The sequence below is a fragment of the Staurois parvus genome, unplaced genomic scaffold (assembly GCF_062004578.1).
Source record: "Staurois parvus isolate SC_StPar_1 unplaced genomic scaffold, SC_StPar_1.0 ptg001328l, whole genome shotgun sequence".
Lineage (NCBI taxonomy): Eukaryota > Metazoa > Chordata > Amphibia > Anura > Ranidae > Staurois > Staurois parvus.
In genome coordinates, this window is record NW_028319124.1 from 5,399,258 (window position 1) to 5,426,704 (window position 27,447).

At 41.9% G+C, this 27,447-nt stretch overlaps 1 protein-coding gene across 1 annotated transcript in view; it reads left to right on the forward strand.

Annotated features, from left to right (window-relative positions):
- The window catches only part of ADAM9 (ADAM metallopeptidase domain 9), a 170,897-nt gene extending 148,328 nt beyond the window's left edge, over positions 1–22,569 (forward strand). The window contains exons 19-22 of the mRNA XM_089661303.1: positions 267–408; positions 6,204–6,501; positions 8,078–8,145; positions 10,436–22,569. Coding sequence (XP_089517429.1) covers positions 267–408; positions 6,204–6,501; positions 8,078–8,145; positions 10,436–10,511 — 584 coding nt within the window. The 3' untranslated portion in view covers positions 10,512–22,569. The remainder of the gene's footprint in view (positions 1–266; positions 409–6,203; positions 6,502–8,077; positions 8,146–10,435) is intronic.
- The last annotated feature ends 4,878 nt before the right edge of the window (positions 22,570–27,447 follow it).

The window sequence follows — 27,447 nt, forward strand, 5'->3', positions numbered from 1 at the left end:
AATACCTTGCAAGCGGCCTATAGTGTCCTATGTATAAACCTGCCAAAGAATCAACTAGAAGGGTAAGACATGTTTCTTTTTGGTATGCTGTGTTGAATGGAAACACATAACAGACATATAAGTGTGGGGGGGTCAAGTTTGACTGCAAAAGTGGAAATGCGTTTTAAAACATTTTAATAGTGATATACTGGAAATAAAAGGTGAACACTCAACACATGTGGGGTCCTTGTTCACAACTGTGCCTGCTTTTTGTGTTTCCATCACAGATAAAGACACATCTTTAAGGGATGGCCTGCTGGTTTTCTTCTTCTTGATTGTCCCACTTGTGGCACTGGGAGTCTTTGTGTTTTTTAAAAGAAACAGTCTTAAACAGAGATTCTGCAGGAAGAAGAGGTCACGAGAGCACGAGTAAGTAAAATACTAACTTAATACGGTAGGACAAGTGCAAAGTGCAATAACCATGTACAAAATCATAGCACATCTGCAAACAGATTCATTTTTGTGTAATGAGGCTGCATTATCAAACTAGCCCAGATTACATTTGTCTCTTCACCTTGCTGTCCAGTTTTCTTACATTGCAGATATTTTTTATTTAGTAAAATGCTTATTTGTAAACACTTAAAGCTGAATCCCGGGCACAAAATATTTCATTGAAATGTATTCCTCAGTAGCCAATAACTATAAATCCAGTTTTTTTTTGTTTGTGTTTTTGGCATCAAATACCTTTACCAACCCAGTTATTACTTTGTAACGCATCAGTGACATCATTACTGTGCTGTTTATGCCCTATACAGAGAGCAGAGCTGAGAAAGGAAGGGGCTTAGCAGGTCCATTCCTTATAGGCTGCCTGCAAAAAACTAGAGAAATGGATGGAGAGAAAACCGATCACCCTGCACAAGGAGAGAGAGCAGCAGTGACTGGACTTTATTACAGGAAACTCTTGCACCAATGAATAGCTAGATTACTGGATACACATACGAATTCAGCTGAGATTACACATGACTTTTGTATTTAGACACTCCAGGGAATTAACTAAGCTGTCAGGAGTGGCATGCATCACAGTATCTAAGCAGATACAACTATTTCAGAATGGAAAAGAAACTAGCACAGGTCTGCCTCTAATTAACAACAGGGAACATGACCGTTTTCCATATAGAAAACGGCTACCCCCATCAAGTATGACCTTTCGTACGGCATGTGAACTGTCAATAGACAGCTCACATCCCTCTCTGCTTGTGCAGTGACTACAATACATGAACAGAGTCTGAAGGGTTAATAACCCTCCTGCTCTGATCAGAGCAGGTTGCAGTAAAGGCAGCTCTCATGTTCTCTGTGCTGCCTATCACAGACACTGCAGAACAAAAAACTGAGCCCCCCTAATTAACAAAGGGGCTTAAACCTTTTTTGTTAAATATATTGTTAAATATAAGCAGCATCTGCTCCTTTTTTTACGGTTAGAAGGCTGATCCAAGCTTGTTTTTGCACAACTGTTTGTTAATTTTCCTCAATATTTGCTTATCCTGAGTTCAGTATACAGTATAAACCTAGGAACAAAAAAGTATATTCTTAATCATACAGTCCAGGACACAGGCTGATATGTGTAGACCCTGTGTTATAGGGTCATACCTTCAGATGATTGGATACCTGCAAAGCTATTGAAGGCAAGCCCCCTGGGTGTCACCCCCCCCCCCTCCCCACCATAACCCCCTTCTTGAGTGAGTCCTCAGTTTTTTGCTAGTATCCTAAGGTGATGAACCTCTACTCCCTTTCAGAGAGAGAACTCTTTTTCTAACAAAAAATCTGTATACCAGCCCAGGATAACTCCTACCAATGCCTGTATGTCTTAGTTCTTTGCTAGTGTCCTATGGAACTGGGAGTCTATTGTCTCTTAGAGTGCAGCTTTCCCCAGATGGCATATATATGTATCATGACCTCTTGACCATGTGGTTCTGTATGGGATGCTATCCAGGCTCCATTCTAGAAAAATTAGTCGTGGAGTGCTTTCTAGGTCCAGAGCTGCTAGCATTGCTGCAACCCTTTTCCCATCTCTGAAGACTTACCTAATGAGTGGGTAGTTGAACTGAGCACCTGGAGCTATCTCAGCCTGGTGTCATTTGGCCCCCTGCTCTATACCTGATTTGCCTTCAGCCTTAGTGGATTCTGAGCCATAGGTGGCAGAAATTCTGACTGATTATGAGTAGTCCCAGTCCTTGACAAATGAGTTTACCCCTGAGAAGTTGCAGTCTTCTGTTAATACTTCCAAATTAGGGACACTGTTTCGGACCTCACTCTGAAAATAGAGGATCAGCCTGCTGCTTCCACCAATTCTCCCTCCGGCCTTGGGAAACTTTAAACTTTTAAGGCTGCAAAGACATTCCCTTTCCGGCCACATTTCCAGCTGTTTCTTTATGGACATTGGAAGCATCCTGGGAAATACCCTACCCCCCCCCATCCCAAACACATATTAGTCTTTTATCTGTTTGGAGAGAATTGTTTACAGAATTAGTCTGTTCCCACTGTGGATCTTAACAGAACCACTGCTGTGTTGATCCTTTGCTTATTGAATGCATGGAGCACGGCTGTAGCATAAACCTTTCACTATGGCGATTTTCTGGAAATGTCTCATCTCAGTTCTTGCCCGTGTTTCCAATTGGAACAGACTGCAAAGTCTTTTCCCTCTTTGACTTTGAGGAAGGGGAAAAAGAAAAGGGACAATTTGTAAATCTTCTTGTTGAGACCCCCAAGCTTGGCTTACAGTTCTCCTGCAAGGTCTGGCACTCACAATCTGCCAAATCCTTAGACAAGCTTTCCTTGGCATTAAGGGGCACCCTCATATTCCAGTGTGGGGGGCGTTTGTTAACCTCTAAGGACACTGCATCCCAAGAGCTTGGGATCAAGAAGTTGTATACTAAGGCTACAAACTAGAGTTTCGCTCCTTGTCCCCTCCTCATTTGTCATCTCCAACCTTACCCCAAATATTAGCAGACCTTCATCAAGCCCACTCTGGTCTTCTGTCACAAAGTGTAATTTCCCTAATTCCTGTGACAGTATTGTTTAAGGGGTTCACTCCAACCTGTTCACCATTCCCAGACCAAAAGGGGTATCTGCCCCATCTTGGATCTCAAAGTTCTGAATGTTTTCATTCAGGTGCAAAAATTCTGCATGGAATCCAACATATCTGTTATGGCCTCCTTTCATCAGGGAGGCTTTTTGGCTTCTGTAGATATCAAGGATTCATGCCCACATCTTTAGCACACACAAGGGATTCCTACACTTTGTTGTGGGGCCCCTGTAATACCAGTTCATGGATGTGCCATTTGGCCTTGCTTATGTCCTCCTCAGTTATTCACCAAGGCGCTAGCCCCATATTATCCCTGCTGTAGTCTTGTGTCATCCCCATTGTGAGTTACTTAGGCCACCAACTGTTGCGGGAATAGTTAGAGCAAGCTCTGTTGGACAACATGTTTGTCTCTGGCACTGACTCATCATTTGGAATATCTAGGTCTAGTCCTGGACACAGATCAGATAAGAGTGTTCTTCCACAGGAGAAACTACAGACTCTTTGGTCTTCGATTTGAACTCTCCAGTCCAGAATGCGTCCAATTTTGCATGGGAATCCCGGGCTTCAATCAAGGTAATTTAATTTGCCCAGTTTCACTCCAGACCTCTTCAATGCAACATTCTGTTATTGTGGGACAATGTGATGTGGTCTCTGGACAGATTGATCTGTTTGTTGCCAAGGACCATGTTCTTTCTGGCTTAATGGTTCAGGACTCAAGCTCCGCAGTTGAGGAGTTCCTTTTTTTCTGTCTTTGGTAGACCCTCAAAGTGGATACCAGCCTGTTGGGCTGGAAAGGAGTTCTGGGCATCTTATTGATGCAGGAGACTTGGTTGTCCAAGTGGCCTCATCTTCTCCTGATTAACCTCCTGGAATTTTCAAGGGTTTGGGTTTCTCATCAGTCCTGGTTCATCAGATCTGGATTCAATTGAACAATGCCATGGCAGTGGTGTACATCAATCATCAGGAAAGAACCTCCCTCTCTGCTTGGCAAGAGAGGTAGATGAGATCCTTTCCAGTCTTGGACAAAATTCCAGCCTTTTTAGCTGTGTACATTCCAAGCACAGATGCATTTCATCACAGCGGACTTCATCGGTAACAGTCTTGATGAAGTCTGCTGTGATGAAACGTGTTGAGCAAGGTAAGCGATATCAGTGTGCACAGATAATAAGTTGGTGATAGTTGGTGCTGGCATAGCAAGACAAAGTGTTTTAACTTATTTTAATTGAATAAAAAGGTAAACGTTTACACTATGGAGTATATGTTCTGTTTAATGCACTGATGTGGATTGCTGGAGGTTAAAAGCCCCTTGAGGAGGACAGATTTGGCCAAAGGAGGTCTATATTGCCCTTTGGGGAAAGTGCCATAGATCCTTTTATGATATAAAGGTCATCTGTATTTGACAAGTCTATCCAAACTAAGGGGGCATGTAGGGGTTAAAAGAGCACCTGGAATACCCTGGTTACAGCACAGTTTATATTTGCGGTGGATGATTGAGGGCTGTTTTTAGATACTACACGGCATGGGTGAAAAAGAGTTTTCTTTATACTACTTAGACTGCACTTTTTTGCACTTCGATATGCTATTAGATTCCGAAATTAAAGTTTACATGTGTTTGAATTGCACTTTGCACTTTTTTTATGCACTCTTAAATATTTATGGTAATGTATGTATGTAAAGTATGTATGTAATACAATATATACTGAAGAAATTTATATTCATTACATTCTATTTAAATTAAAGTGTTCCTAAACCCAGGACCCTGCATTCACTATATCTGGTCTCCCACAGTACACAGAACATAGAACTGCAGTTATTTTAGTAAATATAAACTGCTAAATACCTTTTCTCATCAGAAGTTAGAACAGTCTTGTGGTTTCTATCAGTGTTCAGCCGCACACTAGCTAAAGTTTGTAGGAGGAGTTTTCTTTCTGCTCTAGGAGGATGCACAACCCTTGACCTCTCTCTGACCCATGCTGATTGACCCTGTGCTGATCACGTGCACTATTTCAAGAAAAAGAAAAATCCTCTCTAGCAATACACACCAAACTGAGCATGTGCAAAATGCCTACGGTTCAGTCTGTCTTATCATGAGACAAGAGGTGGTCGCTTAAACAAGGAGAGGAACAGAGCAATCAGGATCAAACAGACTTTTTACACAATGCAAAGGATTAACCCCTTAGGTTCCACAGTGAGTATAACAAGCATGCTTTACTGCATATACAGACTGATTTTACTGTTGTGGGTTTAGTAACACTTTAAGATTGATCTATTGGTTTAGGAATTTTTTTGTACAAGGTTTTATAAATTAATAGGTTCAGCACTGCAAACTATTTATTTAATAAAGACCACCAAGTTTATGTTCTCAAAGATCAGCTTTCATCCTTTCAACTCTTTCTCAGATATGCTGCATGTTTTTCTGTTCCCATACTACTAAATTCTACCAGGTGGACATTTCTGCTTCATCTTACGGTTTAAGATCCTTCAAGCAGCCCTGAGGTCTGTTTTTTTTCCTGGGCTTGTTAGCATTTGTTTGCTCTATTGCCCACCCCTTACGTGGACTGCTTTTGGATATTACAAAGGTTAAAGACTCCTCTGTCTTTCAATGGATGAGAATGAAAAGAAGATCTTTTGTACTCACTGCAAAATCCTTTTCTTGGCATTTATTAAGGGGTCACAGGTCCCATCCCTTTTTTTTTGCTAGTGTCTGTTCCTGCTGTAGGCAGCAGTACAACCCAAAAGTTAAAGATCTCCTATGTCCTCCTTGGGCTCCAAGAAAATTATTTTTTAGTGAGTACCAAAAATCCTATTATATTGCAGCTTACCAGTCCTTATTTGTGGTGCCTGCTTTAGTTTTCTGTTTCTGCAAGTACATGTCTTGCCAAACTTCCCATGTGTTTGTAACTTCCTGTGAATTGAACTGAAATTGCAAACATTTTTATCTTTACAAGCTATCTTCTGTAAACTACTAATTCTGTCACCCCTAATGTAATGGAGATGGAGAGGAGGACATGTGTAGAGTCCAAATCAGGACGGAAGTTCTGATGCTTCACTCCAACCCAAAAAAAAAAGTTTTGGACTGAAGTTCAGCTTCAAAATCTGAAAATAGTATTATTTTGTGCTCTTACACTTCTTGTCTGTGCAGAACTGACAGAACGAAACAAGATGGAGAAAGACCAGCACCACAGAACACCCCTGGTAGAAGTGGTCCTCCAGTCGGCTCCCCAAGGAACCCAATACAGAAAAATGAAGGGAATGGTCCCCCAACAGGTCAGACAAGTTACCCTCCACATGGACAACCGTTAAGGATACCTCCAATGTCTGGGCCCCCAAGGAATCAACAAAATGTTCCTCCAGGTGGTGGACAAACATCTAGTGCCCCTCCGAGAAATGTGCCACCAATGGGACCCAACAGAAACATCCACCAACCAACTCATGAACCTGTAAGTGGCATTGTATGAGAGACAAATATTTCTAATATAAATCTTTTATGACTCAGAGTTATTAAGGCTGAGAGAAGGGGTTGCTTTACGTGTTTTAATGGTTCCCTTCAGCGTGTTTTAGCAGCGTATGTTTGAATACAAAAAACATTTGTGGTGTTGGGAGCAAGCACAGAAACGTCATCATCTCTTTTCGCAGTACAATAAAAATATTTTAAAAAAAAAACCCTGTGGGGGGAGAGTTTCCCAGTAAGATACCAGTTAATGCCGAGTAGCCCCACGAGAAGATCTACTGCATGCCATTCATGCCATTCCCTGGGCTCTTGTTGGAAGGATGGTTATGTTTCTCCCTTAGTACAGAAGCCAGGGGTTAGGTAAGTGTATTAACTAACGTCCCCCCCAACAGGTGTTTTTTTTCTACATTTTCGTTCACAGTGGAACTTGCTTGAAGTGCATGGTCTGATTTAATGGAGAGAATGTATCCATCGTTTTAGTTAACCTGTTAACTGTTTTTACATCTTAAAGATACAGCCATATTTTTTCATTACATCTGTTATTCCTACATAGGTCAAGATAATAAAGCCTTACTATATCCTCATTTTTTCTTTTTAGCCTTAGGTAGAATAGGAAACAGTTAAAATATCTGTTGGTTTTTATTTCTGGTATCGACACCATTGGGGAGATTTTTCCCACCCTTCCTCTTCCTGTGCCTGCTGTATGAGAAATGGGGGGGGGGGGGGGGGGTAGCAGTTGTCACCTTTTTAAAGGAAAGCATTGATAACAAACATTCTAACCCTTCCTCACTCTGTGTTTTTGTTGTTTTTCCATTGTCTCTTGTCTCCATTGTGTCCGTCTTCTCCTGTGCTGACAGAAAGTAAGGAGAAATCTATCATATAGGGACATAGGAGGCAGTAATAGATACCTATAGATTTATAAAAAGCTGAATGTGGAGCTGAGAGCTGACAAAGCACAGCTTATATTACTAAGTTATAGCTGCTGGAGACTCAAGAACAGATGCTCCCTTGGTATCACTCACAAGCAGGGGCGGACTGACAACTCATGGGGCCCCTGGGCAATAGGGGATCATGGGGCCCCTGTGTCCTTGCCCAAACTCACAAAAGCCTATGAAAAAGGTACCAGGGGCATCTCATGGGGCTCCCTACTGACCCCGGGCCCTCGGGCAGTGCCCGAGTTTCCAAATGGTCAGTCCGCCCCTGCTCACAACGTATAAAAACAAAAATGGAAAGTCTTGCGCTGGCCATGCGATAAACAGTGTTTACTGTATTCACACTGATTACTCACAGTAAACATTGTCTGTACAATAATAGTGCCCCCAGACTCTTTTTGACACCAGTCTCTCTGTTCTTAGGTAACTGATACCTGGCAAAGGCTTTAACCCTTCCCTGCTGTATGCAAAACTAAATACAACAAATACAACATTTTGGCCATAATTGGGCTTTGAAGTTCTTTATGATAATCCAGTCTGTTTTGGCAAGAAAAACCAGCTCTATAAGTTTAAGGAAACATCTCTAGACCTTTTGAAAATCTAAATACAAATGTTTGGCTTATTCTTTTGCAGTCATATCCACAGAATAACTATCCAGTTCCTACATATGTGGGAAGACAGCCTCAGCACACACCATCCCGGTAAGTGTGGTCAACTTTGTTTTTAATGTTAATTAAAGTGGACCAAAATAAAAGTAAGTTTTTTTTTATTGTGCATAGGGTAATATGTGGAAAGAAAAATTTTCTAAGAAATTACTGTAAATGTAAAAAGGCAGAAGATTGGCCATGTGTCGTGTAGCTGAGCCTTGGGTCCAGAGTATATGGCTGATATGAAGGGCAAAACAGATGGAAAAGGTCTTTGCTGGTCATATCCAAACTTCTGAGGGTTTATTAGTATCAGTAGGCAAACACCAGCATTAGGCAAAGGCAGCCTTGAAGTGTTTCACACTTTCAAGGTGCTCTATGGAAAACTGCTGATGTTAGCCTGTTGTTTCTAATGCTCAGATGTGACCGCCACGTACCTTCTCCATTTGTTTTTCACAACTTGGCAAAGCTGTTTTCTCTCAGCACTTACCAGGGTGGATGGAAGATGGCAGAAGCTTCTCTCTGATATGAAACATGTTACCACTCTGACTGGCATAAGGTGGCAGAGACCCTCTGCAAAGGTATTGTGAGATTGACTCAACCCAGAAGACCAGCTGATGGAATCCAAGTGTCAGGCTTAAATCTATTATCCGCTTGTTGTGTTCATCCTTCAGGGTAATAGCTAATGACTAAAAAATTCCAACCACGCCACTCACTTCTTCCCAAAATTGTTAAGCCAGGAAGTCTTTGCATAGGTCATGGTGTGTCCATAAACCTGTTTATCTCCTGATCTGCCTGCAATCAAGCTGGTTTGTACATCACTTATCTAATTTCTGGTGGCCAGGATGAGCCAAAGGTGGCCACATCAGGAGTTTGATCAGGAGTTGTTGGGGCTGGATAGGTCCAGTAAATCCTCCAGCAGGCCATGCTGTGTATGTGTGTTTCTTCTATGTTCTCAGGCCATTTACCAATCTACAGTAAATAATCAGACTTCCCATCAGAACCATACCAGCCAGGAAATCAGGGAGAGAACTTAACTTACTTCCAGAACTCCACCATTTCACTGCAGGACCACATGTGCCAACCTGCCAGTCCAGCACTGGCCTGAATAATTGAGAGGGAAATCTTTAAGCATCTGCAAAGGTTACTGGCAGTAGGTTTGAAATTAGAATCAGTCAGGATGGGATTGCAACACACATCATGGCTAGTGATGAAGTTATTAGAAGGTGTGTTTGGCTGTTTAAGCACAGGAAGACCATTCTGATTGTGAGATGGAATGGACAACTACAGTAACTGATAAGTGAGCAGCTCAATCTTTACAAAGATTACTGTGCTTCTCATTTATGTAAAAGTATAGCTTGCCTGTCTGTCCATTGCATTCTCTGGGTCAGATGGTTGGGGACTCGGCGGCTTTTGTCAGCTCAAGTCCACCAAAATCAGTTTCCGTTTATAAGCAGTAAATTGGTATTCTTTAGTCCAGTGCTAAGGATATCATAATGAACACCTTATGGGAAAACTAGCACCTCTCACCCAGTTGGCTGCTATCTCTTTGTCTGTACTGTATCCAACAGCTTCTCAGTCAAATCGAGAACCAGCCAATGTAGTTCTCCTTCAGTTGATTACTATGATAATAGATTTCACATGGGTTTGTTTACAAAGCCAAGCCTGCCAGTTCAGCTGTTGTAGTGCCTTACATAAAAGGAGACTCTCTATCAGCTGTAGTCTGCTTCTGTCAAAGTAATAGACTAAAAAAAAAAAGTAAAAAAAAGTTAAGTGTGAATTGCAGTTTTTCATTTTTTTTTAGAAGAAAAAGAGGAGTGGCAACATAAATAGATCAAATAGTTCATTGGATCTTACCCTTTTTTTACTGTTTGAGTTTTTTAAATTTTAGGTTTTTTTAACTTTTTTGTCTGCTTGTCAGTTTTTTATAAAAAAAAAAACTGTAACAAATTAAAACCTTATATGTCCTTAAAAACAGTGTAGGGGCTTGTATAATTGAGCAAATGCAGCTTGATTTCAGAGGCATTTGATCTGCAGTAGACCTCTTTCTGGCCTGCAGTTGACCAGCTTCTAAGCTACTGTACATCAACCTGCTTTAAGCTGCTCTTGCATTCTTATTGGCTTGTATGGGTATGGGTGGAGAAAAACAATTATGATGCTAACAAAAGCCCATGAATACTGGCCTTAAACATGATTTAGGAAGGCAAATTGGCCAGAGTTAGAGTCAAGTTAATTGATGTGTCTGAGTTTGACATGGGCATTTAATTGAATGGACTGAATGGCTATGTCCACCTATGTCTGTTACTAGCTGATTGGTGATGTGCCTTTTCTTCTGTTTTCTTTACAGGCCCCCACCGCCTCATCAAAGAGAACCTCAACCTAACATCACCCCAGCACGCCCACCCCCCGCCCCACCAGTATAACGTCTATCCTCTGACTCCAATTAGCATTTTATCATGTGACTTTTTACACTGACTAGGTACACACGTGTTTCTGAAAGGCACAGACTTTATCAACTGAGAAAATATAATAAAGAATGTCTTCAAAAAGTATGAACTGATCTTAATATCCACAGCTTGTGGTGCCCTTCCTTCAGCAAAGACCTCCTCGCCATCGCTGTGCAAGATGCCACAGTCAGGGCAACTGGAAAACAATGCACCTGAACAAACATTTGGAAAATAATTTAGAATCTGCGCTTACAGGCGACTTTGGAGCTTCTCTTCCATTGCAGGTCCCCGCTACGAATCTGTCCACACCGTATATGATATGGAAACATTATGGAGATCAGGAGCGAGCGAATGGAACCTGAAATCGTAATCATTTGTTTCCTGCAATTACCCCCTCCCCCTCAAACTTTAAAAATCACCTCTTCTTTGGGACATAACAGAGAGAGATTTATAATTCTAGCAGTGCTTAGTCAAGAGCAACCACTGGAAAGCATTCAGAGGTAAATCATTAACCTTTGAGGAGCCTTTTTTGTACTGTGAGAGATTTCTCTATCAATACTTCACCGGGTCGTTCACTGAGTAAACAATGATTCTTTTTGATTTTCCCATAATGACTGACGATTTATAGTTTTATAGGAATGTATGGCTTATGAACACTTTAATGTTCTCATTGTTTTTCCAGCCTAAGCACTTTGCAAAAAGCTGTCCTGTAAAATATTTCATCGCTGAAGTTCCTCAGCACAAGGTGGATATATGTGGGAGGCATTGGCACCTCTTCCAAAGGAAGGATTTGTAACACAGAGGTCATACTGGTAAAATCTGCCAAATCTGAGGGTTTGTACTTCAGTGTTAATGGAAGCAGTCTTTTTTTTTTTTCTTGTTTGCTTGTACTTCATCTTAAAGGAACTTTCAGTTTAAATCGGCTAAACACATTTCAGGTGCTTTTAAATGAATGAGTGTGCATGGTCATGAAGATTGTTTTCTTTAAATAGCAACCACATCCTGAGTACAAAAGCCTGTTTCCTGTCAGCATGCTGCAGAGAAGGACTCTTGCTCTCTATGTGGAAGCAGAGGTCTGAAATGCCCGTTTTTGAGTCATATATGTATAACTCTGCAAAGCTCATGCTCCCTGCTGATTGCAACCCTCTTGCTCAGCCTTTCTCAACCAGGGTGCCTTGAGGTCTCTTCATAGGTGCCTTGGCAAAATGTCTAAAAATTGCCCAAAACTTGTATACAAGCCAGCTGCCTTTTAGTTACACAAAGTCACAGGTTTTCATCGTTCCCCATTACCACCTTCTACCCGCCTGCGTCCTGACAACCAATGACATCATCAGTTGATAAGGAGGATGTCAGCTGCCTGCATAGCATCCTAGTTTGACCCTCCCCTGCCCCTCTCTCTCAGTGCTGGGGCTACATTAGCTCAGTGATGGAGAAAAACAGAGGAAGAAGAGAAACATTGGAATACTACTCAGTACCAATGTGCAATAGTGTGTTTGCATTGGAAGAATAAATCCCCTCTAATGTTGGGTGTCCTACATGTGTGGGTGTTGCTGCGTTATAGAAAACTATTAGAATATTTTTTTACGTTTTAGAATGGGGTGCCCTTTGAAAAATTATGAACAGTCTTGAGACACTTCATTTTAGAATGGGGTGCCCTTTGAAAAATTATGAACAGTCTTGAGACACTTCATTTTAGAATGGGGTGCCTCGGGACTGTCCATAATTTTAAAGGGTGCCTCAAGACTGTCCATCATTTTAAAGGGTGCCTCAAGACTGTCCATCATTTTAAAGGGTGCCTCGGGACTGTCCATCATTTTAAAGGGTGCCTCGGGACTGTCCATTATTTTAAAGGGTGCCTCGGGACTGTCCATCATTTTAAAGGGTGCCTCGGGACTGTCCATCATTTTAAAGGGTGCCTCGGGACTGTCCATCATTTTAAAGGGTGCCTTGACCCTTTTAAAGGTTTAGAAATACTGATCTAGCTAATAATCAGCAGAAGATGTGGCTTCATATAAAATAACTTCACACAGCTCCAGGCTACTGCTCACGTGCTCTGCTTATCACTTCACATGTCTTATTAACAAAGGTGCAAGCCTTCTGCCAGCCGCTACTGAGACACAAAGCACCATGTGGCTACACTCCGCTTTATTATGAAACTCAGCGTGGTTATCACATGACAATGGGGAAAAGAGAGGATTGATGCATTTCGTGCTTGCCAGGCACTTAATCGTAACCCTGGTGGACATGAAATGTGTCAATCCTCTCTTGTGCCCCACTGTCATGTGATATCTATACTGTGAGTTTAAATAACAAAGCCGATGAAGAGTGCAGCCATCTGGAGTTGTGTCTCAGCAGGAAATGTGTTGGACCTTTGCAGAAAGACCACTGCTACCACACAGAGAGCAAGGGTCCTTCTCTGCAGCATGCTGGCAGGGGAATTGCTTATCTACTTAGTTTGCTGCTGCTTTCTAAAGAAAGCGAACTGTAAGACTTTGCACAGCTTTGGTTTCAACATCCCTGGGATACAGGTGTACCTTGATTTACGTAATTTTCGGTTTCCGAATGAAAATCCATTGAAAATAATGCCTTGGTTTACAAATTTTTTACGAATATGTTTCGCAATACAAAGTGTATGTTGGTGCCGATTTTTAAATGTAATTGCCAGCTTTTTTTTTTTCTTCGCTATAGCTCACAGAATTAGCTGTCACTTTCCGCGGAGCTAAAGGATACTTTGTTTCTTTTATCTCGGGAAACAAACTAAAAGGAAACATTGTTTCTTTTAACTCGGGGAAATAAACTAAAAGGAAACTTTCTTTCTTTTAGATGGGGGGAGAGTAATAGCTGATTCTCTGAGCTATAATGAAGAAAAAAAAAAAAGACAGTAATTACATTTAAAAACCGGCACTGACCTATAGTGACAGCGACCTTTTTTTTTTACTTTTTTCTGACCTCCGGAACGGATTAATTGGTTTTCAATGCATTCCTGGAAAACCGCGTTTTGGTTTACAAATTTTTCACAATACGAAACATCCCGTAGAAACGCATTAAAATCGTAAACCGAGGTACACCTGTATATTTATCTGATTTAAACTGAATGCTACGCCTGGCATGTGTTCCAACATAGAAACCAGGATGACTTTAGTCATAGGGATCAGTTCTTGGTAAACAAGCAGACATTTGCAAAGCTTGGGTTTTGACACCTATGTGGATCAGGGATCAATTATTGTTAGTGAGATGTAAGGACTGTGCCCTTGCAGTGTTGTAAACACCAAACTCCAGCTGTTTTTATTTTGTTTAGTTTTGGATAGTGTAAAAGAAAGTTAGAACCTTTGATGGGTTTTTATTGCTGTTTATGCTCCAGTTGGAAAGATTTCTCCTCATTTCCTGTCCCAGTGACACAATGGGGTTTATTTACTAAAGCTGGAGAGTCCAAAATCAGACTCCCTTCTGCATAGAAACCAATTAGCTTCTAACCTCAGCTTGTTCAATGAAGCTTTGGCAATGAAACCTGGAAGCTGATTGGTTTCTATGCAGAAGGGAGTCTGATTTTGGACTCTCCAGCTTTAGTAAATAAACCCCAATGAGTCCACATTCACACCTTTGATCTTTAGTTGAGTGCATTAAAAGAATTCCTGCATTCTGCATCTTTTGTACTGTTTTTGGCAAAAGGCACAGCACTACAGTGTAGAGATGTGAATGTAGCCTCAAACACCGGGAGGTAAGGGGACACAGATTATAAACCTGCCAGAGGTTGGACCTTCCTCAGCTACTGATGAGGTGTGCTTTTGTTGCTCTCACTGACTGTCTGATTGACAAAGGCCAGAAAGAAAAAGGAAAGCTCCCTAAGAGGGGCCACAAGCAAAATAGTAACCTAGCAGAGGTTCTGACTCTTCCCCAGTCTGTCCGAAGATGGCTGACTTTAGCTTTCAAAATAAGAATGAGGCCTCGTAGGTAGAGGTTTGGGAAGGCATATACATTGATTTATCATTGATAATTACAATTTAGCTATACTTTTCTATAATTTTATGATCTGTTTCGAGCTGTGGCCCCTCCACTTTCACCAAATTCTTCAGTTTTTAGCAGTAGGAGGGGTTGTCACCCATTGAGGTGGGCTCCTGTCCTGTGTAAAGGCAGGAGGACCCCAAATCTGAAGGAAAGGGTGTCAGTGCTAAGTGTCCATTTTCTGTTAATATTGGAGTGGCCTTGGACTTTAATTTTATTAAAGCAGGTTTGACTGTGCACAATGGATAAAGCATCACAGGCAATGTGTCTGTTGGCCATTACAGCCAACTGTTTTATTTAGAATAAAGTTCAGCCTGAAAAGCTGTGGCTAGAATTCTCTTATTTGCAGTGTTTGACATGTAGAATTTCTGGAAAGAAAAAGGAGGTTCAGAACTTGTGGTTGATCAGATTATTTTACAATGTAGTAAGAATAATATGTAGTAAATTTTACATAACTCAGATTTTTCTCTTTTAAACTTCACTTTTTCAGATGTATTTTACGCTGTTCTGTTATACACTCCATGAGAACTCTTTTTATCTTCAATAATATACTTGAAGTAGCACATGATTTTTTTTTTTTTTTTGAGAATGTATGTTTGAAATTCATCCTTAACGTTAACATCTTGTGTCTCTGTTGCATGTGAAAAGATTAGTTTTTTTCAGTTTTGAAGAAATCCTATTTGTTTTGATGGCACATATTTTTGATGGCCTAATAATTGCAGTTTTAAGATAAATTTGAAATATACATTATGTGTTGAGATGATATGTTCACTTTCGGTATTGAAAACAGTCCTGCTGCCAAAAAGCATGCCTGTCATTCTGTAATTTGGCCATTAGGTGGCAGTATCCCACATTGAGCTGAAGGAACACTGACATTTGTGGCCAGCCTCTCCTCCAATAACAAATTGTGCTGCAACTTGCGCACCATGGCCAGCATTTTATGAGATGAGTGCCACATAAAAGTAAATACCATGGTGTCTAGAGTATAATGGGATTTTCTTTCCACACTAAAGATTTTTTTGGTATCCCACGTATATAAAATATTTTTTCCTTTTACTATGGCACATATTTATTGACACAAGATTGAATGTAGTAGGATTTATTGAGAACTTTAGACTGCTAATACCTATACTTGGCATAGGTATCTAGACAGATGGTGTACAAAAACAGTAACTACATTATTGTAGTTTACAGAGAAATAATATGAAGAATGACTCACATTAAGACTGCTCTTCAGGGGGTTAAGCAATATACAGCCACCTAGCTGATAAAAAAAGCTACCACTCCCAGCAAGCCCTTGTGCCTGGCTAGCTGGAAACTACAGAACTAACTAGCTGCCAGCTCTAGAGTAATAACGTCTAACTTTCCAGTTATATATTAGACGTTCTTATTCCTTAACAGTATGGGGGTTACTTATGAAAACTGAAGAGTACAAAATCTAGTGCAGCTCTGCATAGAGACCAATCAGCTTCCAGGTTTTCTTGCCAAAGTTTAATTGAACAAGTTGAAGTTAGAAGCTGATTGGCTACCATGCACAGCTGTACCAGATTCTGAGTGCTAAAGTTTTAGTAAAGCTCCTCCAATGTGTTGTATCATGCTCCATCATCATTGCAGACTGGATTGTTTCCTCTATAGTTATATGGTGTATGTCCCAGTGACATTGTACACTGTATCAACACACACTGCTGGAAATAATTAATTACACTGTACGGAAAGCCCATTGCTATCATATAGTGGATGCGGCCATTCTGGTGCAGCTTGACCCTATGTGACCGATGAACTATTCCCCTATCAGGGAACTGATAATCAGCATATTCACTCAACCCCAGGAAGCACTGTAATGTGTGTCCTCAAGGCCTACATTGAGACCTATACTTAAAGCTAGTAAACCATTGCCATATTGCCCATGTCAACCTAATCTGGTAATTTCCTAGTGCTTGTTAGAAATAAAAGTATCTGATTGGTTGCTCTAAAAACATTGCCATGCTACCTTAATTTTTTTTTTTTTTTTAAATTTAAGATGACTTAAATTTAAACATGGGCTTTTGTTGGAAAAAAAAAGAACCAGATCTAGGATCTAAAGCTGAACTCTAGGCACAAACATATGTATTGCCAAATGCAGCTTTTAACTCCCCTTGCTAGAATACTTGAGGCTTTCCTCTGCTGCTTTCTCCAGTTTTCAGCAATCCCAAGTCAAAACCAGCATTTCCAATCTCATGGAGAGGTATCTTATAGTATACACAATCAGTCACCCCAGGGAGCTCTGTATGTACTGGGAGACACTTTGCATCAAGGCCCCCCTTATGTTTCTTTCAGTGTTAACATCGCTGTGCTGCCTGAGGCCTGTTTTGGAAGAGGCAGTCTAGCTTTGGCTATCCCTGTTCAGAGCCACCCTCTTTAGCTAGTCCAGCTTTCCTCTACTGCTCTCTCCACCTTAGCTCAGAACCATCCATCTCCACTAGTCCAACCCTTTTTACTGCTCTGCCCTGGTCAGAATTGCCCACCTTCACTAGTCCAGCCTTGTTCTACTGCTCTTCCCCGGTTGGGACCACCCACCTCTTCTGTTTCCGACTCATTCTACTGTTCTGCACCGCGCAGCTTAGAGCTTTTCTCCTCCACCAACCCATACACTGTACTTCTGATTTCTTCCGCTCAACTCAGAACCACCCACCTCCACCAGTCCAACCCTCTTTACTGCTCTGCAATGGTCAGAATTGCCCACCTCCTCTAGTTCAGTCTTGTTCTACTGCTCTGACCAGGTTGGAACCATCCACCTCTTCTGTTTCCGCCCTTTTCTACTGCTCTGCACCGCTCAGGTCAGAGCTGCCCTCTTCTATTAGTCCATCCCCTGCCTACTGCTCTGCACTGCTCAACTTAGAGCTGCCCTCCTCCACTAGTCCAGCCCCCTCTACTGCACTGCTCTGCTCAGCTCAGCTCAGAGCTTCCCTCCTCCTTTAGTCTAGACCATTTCTACTGCTCTGCACTGCTCAACTTATAGCTGCCCTCCTCCACTAGTCCAGCCCCCTCTACTACTCTGCTCAGCTCAGAGCTGCCCTCCTCCACTAGTCCAGCCCCTTCCTACTCCTCTGCACTGCTCAACTTAGAGCTGCCCTCCTTTACTAGTCCAGCCCCCTCTACTACTCTACTCAGCTCAGCTCAGAGCTGCCCTCCTCCACTAGTCCAGCCCCCTCTATTGCTCTGCTCAGCTCAGAGCTGCCCTCCTCCACTAGTCCAGCCCCTTCCTACTACTCTGCTCTGCTCAACCTAGAGCTGCCCTCCTCCACTAGTCCAGCCCCCTCTACTGCTCTGCTTTGCTCAGCTCAGATTTTCCCTCCTCCATTGCTCTAGCCCCTTCCTACTGCTCTGCACAGCTCAACTTAGAGCTGCCCCCCTCCACTAGTCCAGCCCCCTCTACTACTCTGCTCAGCACAGCACCACCTTTCTCCGTTCGTCCAGTCCCCCTCTACTGATCTGCACTGCTCAGCTCAGAGCCACCCACCTCTGCTAGTCTATCCCCCCCTCTACCAATTTGCACTGCTCGGCTCAGATCCACCCAGCTCCATTAGTCCAGGTCTGCAGGAAGCTGAGCAGTGAGAATAGTACAGAGATCTGCCCCTTTCTGGCCGGCACTGACACACCCTCTGCCTCTGATTGGTCATAGATTGTGGTGGAGATTGGGGTTTTACATAGACTCCCTTATCGTAACAAGAAATAAAACCGAGCATGCCATGCGGATCCCTCCTTACCCCCAAGGATAGAAGATCTATTGTAGCTCTTGTGATGATGGCACAGGACAAAGAAGAGAGGGGGGGGGGGGTTGAGGTTTGATGGTACTTTTAGGTGCTAACTGGAGTTCAACTTTAGGCAAGCTTTATTTAACATTTCTACTTGTTTCTGAATATAATACAAACATGCTTTTCCATCAGCCCAGTGGCATTTTTCAGAAGGTTAGGATGATGTCAGACGATTAGGAGGATGTCAATCAGTGTATTCAATGAGTTGCCCCATCTGTTTCCTTTGAGTCCTCATCTGCCTAGCACAGGCCTGGGCAGGAGAAGTCTCCACTGGCATTTCACAAAGTTTTATAAATGACCAGATTTCATTGCACTTTTCTTAAAAACTAGCTGAAAGTTTGAAGGACAATTACACCCAGAAAGGGTTGACTTGGCAGTTTTATTCCAATGTGAATTGTGGTTCTAAGTTTTGTTGTTTTTTTAATTTTTGAGCCCAGAGGGATTCCCTCTTCTGCATTAAGGTAATACACAAACTGCACTGCGTTGTGGCGCCATTCATTTTGATGGCACTCAGACAAATCCCCAAAATCTGCATTTTAGCACACTACAAAGCACAGATGGGAACCTATACAATGTGGTAAGCTGGACAAAAGTCCAGGTCCTTTTAAAAGTCTGTTGTGGTTCTTTGGCAGCTTATTAAAAAAAAAAGAGGCTGCCTTACCACAGCGCATGTTAACGCACAATATAAGGCACATTAACGTGCATATGACTTAAGGGTGGAGGTTCGATTAAGTGTCTATCTGTAAATGTTTTCACACATTTTTAAGTTGCATTTAAAGTGTGTGAATACATTTCTAAACTGACCCCTTAGTCATTAATCCAATCGCCTGTTTCTCGGACAAACCACAACATACCTGACTTTGAGTGATGCAGCCATTCACAACTTTTGCATTATGAATTGCAATGATTTTTTTATGTTGATGAAGCAATGAATTGATTTTGATGAATAAATCATTATTGTTTTTAAATTTGTATTTTAAAGTAATCAGTGATATATAACATGACCGGCAGCTATTTGCAGGATTCTATTTGCAATGTATGTATTGACTCAATGGACACCATTGCTGTCTTATCTACTGCTACGTAATATCTGACAGCCAATTATAAAATGTAAACAAATGATCTGTCATTCCTTCTTTATCCTAGCAGTAATGACATGCCCAGAACTCTTGTTCTGTCCTGGGGCAATTCATGACATCCCAGTTCTCATGGCAGATGAATGTGAAATGTTTAATTATTGTAGGCAATCAAATTATAGTGATAGTGAACACTCAGTTTAAGCACTTTCAGCAGCTGATTTAATCACTTACAGAGTATGCAGCTTCTATATCTTTTAGGCGGGTGCCATGATTGCTGCCCCATTTTTCCTGTTTCAGGGTGGCTCCTTTTTCTTGCAGCATCCTATGGAGCCTTGCATGCAGAGTTGTGTGCAACAAGAGAAACACAAAGTCCCATTGCTTAGGATGCCGAGGCACTCCACTCTCCTCCTCTCCTCCTCTCCTTCCTTCTCCAAGCTAAGAAATTGGCTTTAGACTGTACTGTTCGCTGTTAACTCTTTTCTGTGAAGACCAGAAGTTCAGGGAAGCAGCTTTGAGAGAGCAGGAGCCAATAGCATAGAAAGTTGTAAACTGCAAGTGCTGGGGTAGACATTTTAGGAAGTGCTTTTCCTATTGTGCTCAATATGTTAAGCTATAAGTACACTGAAGGTTTACTACTACTTACCATCCTTGTTCACACAGGTGAACCTAACTGTGCCCATGGAGGACCGTGTTTACCTGCATGGGGACACACAGGTACTCCACGCATCCCAGTGTAGGAAGTCCTATTACTGTCAGTTGAGAGCAGCGGCTGTGTCTGTGCAGCTCCTGCGTCCCAATGTGACATCTGTGCATCCCTGATGCTTTCAGGTCCGTACACCCACATGGATGTCACAATGGGAGCAGCGCCTGTGCCCATGCAACCACTGCATCCCAATTGACAGCAATAGAGATTGCAGGGAACACCTGTTCATCCCTGTGCCTGTAAACATGTTCACACGTGGCGTACATAACCTCATACTCCCACATAGGATCAAGTCCCGCTAGAAGATCTTCTGTTAACTTAAAGTGGTTGTAAAGGCTCAAGGTTTTTTTACCCTCATGCATTTCTATGCATGAAGGTAAAAAACCTCTCGGCAGCATCCCCCCCAATACCTATCCCAGGAGATACTCCATAATACTCGGCTATTCTGGGACTCCCTCTCCTCATTGGTTGAGATTGTCAATCATAGCCAGTGAGCCAATGTGAGGGGGTGGGGCCGAGCCGCGGCTCCGTGTATGAATGGACACATGGAGCAGCGGCTGGGGAGTGCTCTTGCTTGGGTGCCCCCATAGCAAGCTGCTTGCTGTGGGGGCACCCAACAGGAGGGAGGAGCCAGGAGCACCTGCGGAGGAGCCTGAGAAGAGGAGGATCTGGGCTGCTCTGTGCAAAACCACTGTACAGAGCAGGTAAGTATAGACTATATATATAGTTATTTATTTTTTTTAATTCGTGCCTTTAGAATCACTTTAAAAGTCAAGTCCAAGAGTATCTCTTATTACTGAAAGAGAAAGGACATTTGTTCTTCACTGTCCACAGCTATGGAGGGGTTCTATGAGGACTGGAGCTCCTGTAGATCTGTGCCTTGTAGTAGCCAAACATGGAATTTAATTTGTTGGATAATTAAAAGAGAAGCTTGGGGGTTTTTTTCTCTACAAATTATACTTGCCTAGGTGGATGCAGCATTGGTCCATCATCGCTCTCTTCCCGGCCCACTCTCCCCCATGCTCACTGGAGCAATTGGATGTGGAGGGGGAGATAGTGGCTGGCTCAGGCTCTCAGCAACTCGTTGAGCTTTGGCTGTACTTTTCCTTTAAGGAGAAACTATATTTTTGTCCCTTATTTATTGTTTCGGGTCAGTGGTTCTACTCTGTGTTGAAATAGAGAGTCTGGTTACTCAGACACAGTCTTTTCGTAAAGCCTAATTGGCATCTTGCACTTTTTAATCTCTTTATAGCCCTTTACCACGTACATGTTATGATTTGTGACTTATGTGTACTTGGAAATGCTTTAAAATATCATTTTCTCCGAGTAAAAATGCTGCTTCCAGCCCTCGTACTGCAGTGCTCTTTACTGGCAGAGCTGAGTAACAGCCACACCCCTCATCAGGTGGCATAAAAGCCAAGGGGCATGTCTGGCCAAGTCTACATGTGTTACTGAATGCATTGGATTGTTTCTAGTGCCTATTGGACTGCACAATCACATTTAAACACCCTGTATATCTAGAGCAACAGCTGAAAATGGAGGGTTTAAATACATGTAAGGGTAAGAACCTCAGGCAGGTCTTTATTACCATTTTCCTATTGCGGAGGGTTCTCATCATTTTCTGTCTTGGTAGACCATTTTGTTAGTGACGTAGATCATGATCATGGAGACGAAAATTGACGTAGAGTAGGACAGTGATCATGGGGACAGGAAGCGAGGGAAAATCTCCCCAAAGGGTACACGGAAAAGCATGACAGAGGTTCTAACCCTTCCTTACTCTGTCCAAAACCAAAAAAAAGTCCAGAATTTATTTTAAGATTGTGCTTAGCTCATAAAGTCCATGATCACGTGTTTTTGTTTTTTTTAAGTTCTTCTTTAAGCTACAAAAAAAAATTCTTTTGGAATTAGGAAGCTAGGATTATCTTGCCCATATTATTTCAGTCAGCCAGTCTGCTGTCAGTCCCCAGAACCATTTGGGACTGGAATGTTCCATGTAACATTTAGTTCCATGTTGCTTGACAAACATAGACATGTACAAAGTTATTGGACACAGTACACCCTTTTCTGTCGTATTTAGCTGTACAGATTTCCAGGCAATCACTGTCCTCTGTCATGAAAGAAAGGAATAGTACTGTCATGAAGGAGAGTAGGAATAGTCATTTGCCAAATGCACTAGTATATACAGTATGTTCCTACTAAATGAGCCTAATTAACAAACAATTCTATTGGAGCCAAGATACCAGTACATTGCAATAAGTGAAAACTGCAAAGTTCTGCCAAGACCATTGATTCATTTCTCAATAATGGAAATGTTTAGCATCTTGCCCATACAGTATGTATGTCATGTTTGTTTGAGCTTTCAACTCTTTTTTACTGTTTGAAGTTATTGAAGAATTTTTATTAAACCTGTAAAAAATAAATTACACTGTAATCAATAAAGAATGTTTTTATAGTAAGTGCAATACTGTTTTCTTGAACATTATAATGCTAGATTTCTGTAACATGAATGCTGAAATGTGGGGGGGGGGGTGGGGGGGCAGTAAAGGATCAGAAGAAGAAGCAAAGGATCCCTGACTAAAACAGCTGAATTCTAAGCAGACCTTTAAATGCACTTGTATATACATTACTGTTAGAAGCTTTCCTTAACCTAATACCTAATATCTTCTTATTAACAGTACTAACAAGTATGAATGAGTTGGATCTTAATAGAATAATTGAGTTATTATATTTATATTTGTTCTAGATTGGGAAAAGTAAGTAATTAGACTTCATAGTCTGTGAACATATATCTTGGGTTTCCTTTACATTCAAGCCACATATGGTAGCAATTGGTCTACCATCCTCCCCCATCTATGTAAGAGATAAAGTTACACTCAGACTTTGAGAGAAGTAGGCTGGAGGGTTTGTTATATATATATATACATCTGTTTCCAATTATCTTTGTGGGACTACAAGTATATCAGCCCATTTTGAGGAAAAGGTGGGGGCTGGATTGCTTTCTAGAGCAGGACAAAGGTTTAAAGCTTACATTCTTTGGACAGCAAGGAAGGGAGCTGCTTGCTCATATCTACACACATTCATATTATACACACACAATTACATACAATTTTATTATTAAGAACTTAACTATACTTTTTGGACTTTATTTAAACATTCTGTATTCCAATATTTTATTTCTAATTTTATGCAACGTTATTATTAAATCATCTTTTTGAGTTTATACAAGAAATGGAAGGACTTTCTATCTGAACATTTCTCATCAATACAAGTTAAGAAAATATCGAGACAATACGATATTCTACAATTACAAACATGTATTTCTTTCTCCTTTATTGAGAGACACATTGGGGGAGATTTACTAAAGCCAGAGAGTGCAAAATCTGGTGCAGCTGTGCATGGTAGCCAATCAGCGTCTAACTTCAGATTGTTCAATTAAGCTCTGACAAAAAAAACTGGAAGCCGATTGGTTTCTATGCAGAGCTGCACCAGATTTTACACACTCCAAGTTTAGTAAATCTACTTCATTCACATCTGTGCGGGTGGAGCCGCTGTGGATCCGCACAAAAATCCGTGCATCCGCACCGCCCGCACAGAGGACTGCGGACCCACGAGCGGGTGCCATTAGTTCTAATGGCACGCCGCCTGCACTGGAAAACGCAACCGTACTGGGAACCGAGGGGCTGCGTTTTCCAAAGAAGTGCAAGGAATTCTTCTCTGCGTATCATGGGCACTGGAGTCCATTCAAATGAATGGGCTCTCGTGCCCGTGCAAAACGCGGCCCGCACGACCACATATATGTGCATCGGGGGTTAGTCTTGAACCTTCAGGTTATATTGCTGCTTACACGAGGATTGGACACTGGCAAACAAAAAAAATAACTATAGTCCAGCCTGGGGTATGACCAGTCATGTTACCAGCATGCCTCTGATTTTTGCTAGTGTCCTAGGAAGATGGTTGTCTTTTTTTATCTTTGCTGTTTTAACGATAATTTGATTTTTCTAGCAACTTTTATTTTCAGTCAAGACTCTTCTCTACACTTCTGTTGTTTTTTTTCCCCACTCCTTTACAGTTATCCACACAGTTATCTTCTGGCCAGTTGGCCTGACTCTTGGATTGTACCGCACCTGACCCCCCTGAACTGGACGTTGAAGGGTGAGCCTGGATGTTGCCCTCAGGCACTGGGCCCTGTCTCTGAAGAACCAATTGGGCCAGGCAGCAGAGGTTCCCTCATTTTTATTGGTCGGTGGAACCATTATTCCCTGTTTCCTGTCACGTTTGTCATGGAAGGGGTTAACACTTGGGATTGTGCTGATAGTATCCTCTAGATGGAGTGGTGAATGCACACTCCATGCTATTTTGTATCCCCAAACAGCATAGAAGAAGCATCTAACCACTGCTGCTCCTGCTGCAAAGAGCCTTATGGATCTTCAGCTTTTCTTGCTGTCTGCCTATAGTGACTTTGGGCACTTACGACTGCCTGACCCTCTGTTTGTGAGTTTTCACCGGCTGCTTACCTGTCCAGGTTTTGTGAGTACTCGAGGCCTTACCTCTGCTTTCATGTTTGGGTTGGGAGGAGATAGTTCTGCTGTTTCCAGTGCTCCCAACATGCTCTCCACTAAAGCATCAGAGACTTCTGACAGCCCACCCCATGATTGAGGCAATGTCTGTAGGTGCAAATTGTTAAAATGTATGACACTGGAAATCACACCTGAACTGGGTTGAAAATCGGCTTTTGCTTTTTTTTTTGCTTATTGTAAATAGCACTGCGTCCAGTCCGCATATACTGTATGTGATCCACTCCACAGGAAAGGATTTTGGTTTACATGTCATGCAAATTGGATGTGGTTCAAACCGCCTCCAATTTGCATATATATGAACTGGATCAAAGGGTTTTACCAAAGGAGTTTCTGGGTGAGATGGATCATCTTTTTTCATTTGGGCCTGGACCAACACTTGGCTCTTAGTACCATCAAAGACCAAATTACTGCTCTTTCTATTCTGTTTCTTAGACTGTTGGCTTCCCACTTTCTGATTAAGACCTTTTTGCAAAGGGTCTTGCATATGCTCTCCCCAGTCTAATCCCAATTGGCTTTGTGGAATTTTAATCTCTTTCCCTTGGTGCTTCAGAAGCCCCTATTTCAACCTATTGGAGACATTCTTCATTCTACTCTTGCCCAATTAATTGTTATTCTTGTGGCCATCACTTCAGCTAAGTGAGTGTCTGAGCTGGCAGGATTTATCCTGTAAGAAATCGTTTTTTGGTCTTGCTTAAGGACATGGAGGTATTAAGGCTCAGAAATTTCTTCCAGAGTTCTCTTTTTTCCACCTTCACCTTGACATTGTTCTTCAGTCCCTCTGTCCAGCTGTTTGTGTTTTGGATGTGATTTGGCCTGTGTGAGTCTATCCTTTTTAGTCACTGCTTCCTTTAAGAAGACTGATTTCCTTTTTTGTCATCCCTGATGGGCACAGGAAGGCACCCTGCTCTCTTGTTGTATCATTTCTAGGTGGCTGAGACAGACCATTGTTAAGACATATATCCTTGGATTGGGTCCCCCCTTTCCAGTCACTAACTAGGGCAGCAAGCACATCTTCAGCATTAGGCATCAGTTTCTCACATTTGAAAGGTTGCCACCAGTGTCATTAGTACAGTGTCAGTGCTATTTATTAGCACTGATCACTGTATTAGTGTCCTTGGGATGTCAGTGGCAGTTAGTTCCCCCCAGTGTCAGAATGCCCTCTGCAGTCCCGCTATAAGTCGCTGATCGCTGCCATTACTAGTATAATAAAAATAAAAATTCCAGCATATATACCACCATTTGTAGACACTATAACATTCACGTAACCCAATTATTTAGCATACAAATAAAAAATGGTACAACGATAGATTACATTAAACAAGTAAATAAGATGTGTTGCCAAAACAATACAAATGAATAATGTCCAACAAACAAATGACAGGGACATAAAAATTGCACTGTGATGTGTCCCAAAAATAGAACTTGACCAGATAATAGTCCCAAACTATGATGTGGCCAAAATGTTACTCCTCCACCATTATGCACTTACCAGAAGCAAGTAACAAACCAGCATTGAATGAACTGACCCTTTGAAGCAAATCTGCTCAATTCTTATCTCCAGTTACCAATCCATCCAAGGGTGGGATCCCTCCTAAAGTGAGAGCTCACAAACATAGCCCGGAGATTGTGCAATATAGTGTAGTATATTTAATTTCAAATATTAGCAACTACGTGGAGCTGAATACAAACTATGGAATAAAAACCACTCACAAAAATGGTAACTGGACCATCCCGTGGACTCGGCAGCGTGACGTCAGCACATAGGCTCCTCTCTGATGTGTTTCGTGCACACGCACATTCTCAAAGGGATCTGCCCAGCCAACTGCTGTGGGGGGTCTTATGTTAGGGATCTACTGTTGAGGAAGGGGTCTTTTTTATGGCTGCTGGAGGGTCTATTGATGCTGGCTACTGGAGATCTATTGTTGCATAGGGGTATTTTGTTTCTGGAGGTCTATTGTTGCTTAGGGGATCTATTGCTACTGAGTGCAGGAGATCTATTTTATTGCTTTTCTTGTTATTTATAATAAATTTCATGCACATTATTTAGCACTACAAAATAATACTTGGTTCTGCATCCTCCAAAAGCGGCGGTACTGGGAGATGGCTAAGGGTGGAACCAAGGTACATTGCTCAGAGGTGGGTAGGGGGTGGAGACAAGGAATGACTCAGAAGGGGGTAGTACCTGCACCTATTTTCTTAGAAAAAAAGTCCTGGCTTCAGAAAAGCTTGACTGTCCTGTGCACAGGGCTGCACTTATCAGTTATTTTTCCCAGCTACCTCTGAGGGCTGCGGAACACAACCCCCTAAGTTATTAAGAGGAGAGAGGGAGGTGTTCTGTAGTCTTAACACACTTCCTGTCCTTGGATGACGATCCTGAGTAGAGATTGAGCGTTATCACCCTAGGGCATGAAGTGTCAAAGTGGCTGGATCACAGGGTAAAAATAAAAAAGCCTGAAATAGGAAAACAAAGCCAGACACCATATCTAAGGACTGCTAAGCTGCAATATATTACATTTTTGTTTTTAAATCCTCATTGGTTCCCTTTAAGTGTCGCAAAACCTGTTTTATCTCTTTTGTTGGCTCACTTCCACCTGCAGTAAATGGACTTGACTGCACACAGCACGACGACGGGCAGCCAAGTATACTTTGCATAGGCAAGCCTCCTGATCAGAGTTGCATCGTGTAGCAGTTGTTTCCCGTTGACCTATTTAGGATTTGTTTTGAAACTACAGGTGTGTCTCGGTTTACAAACGCCTC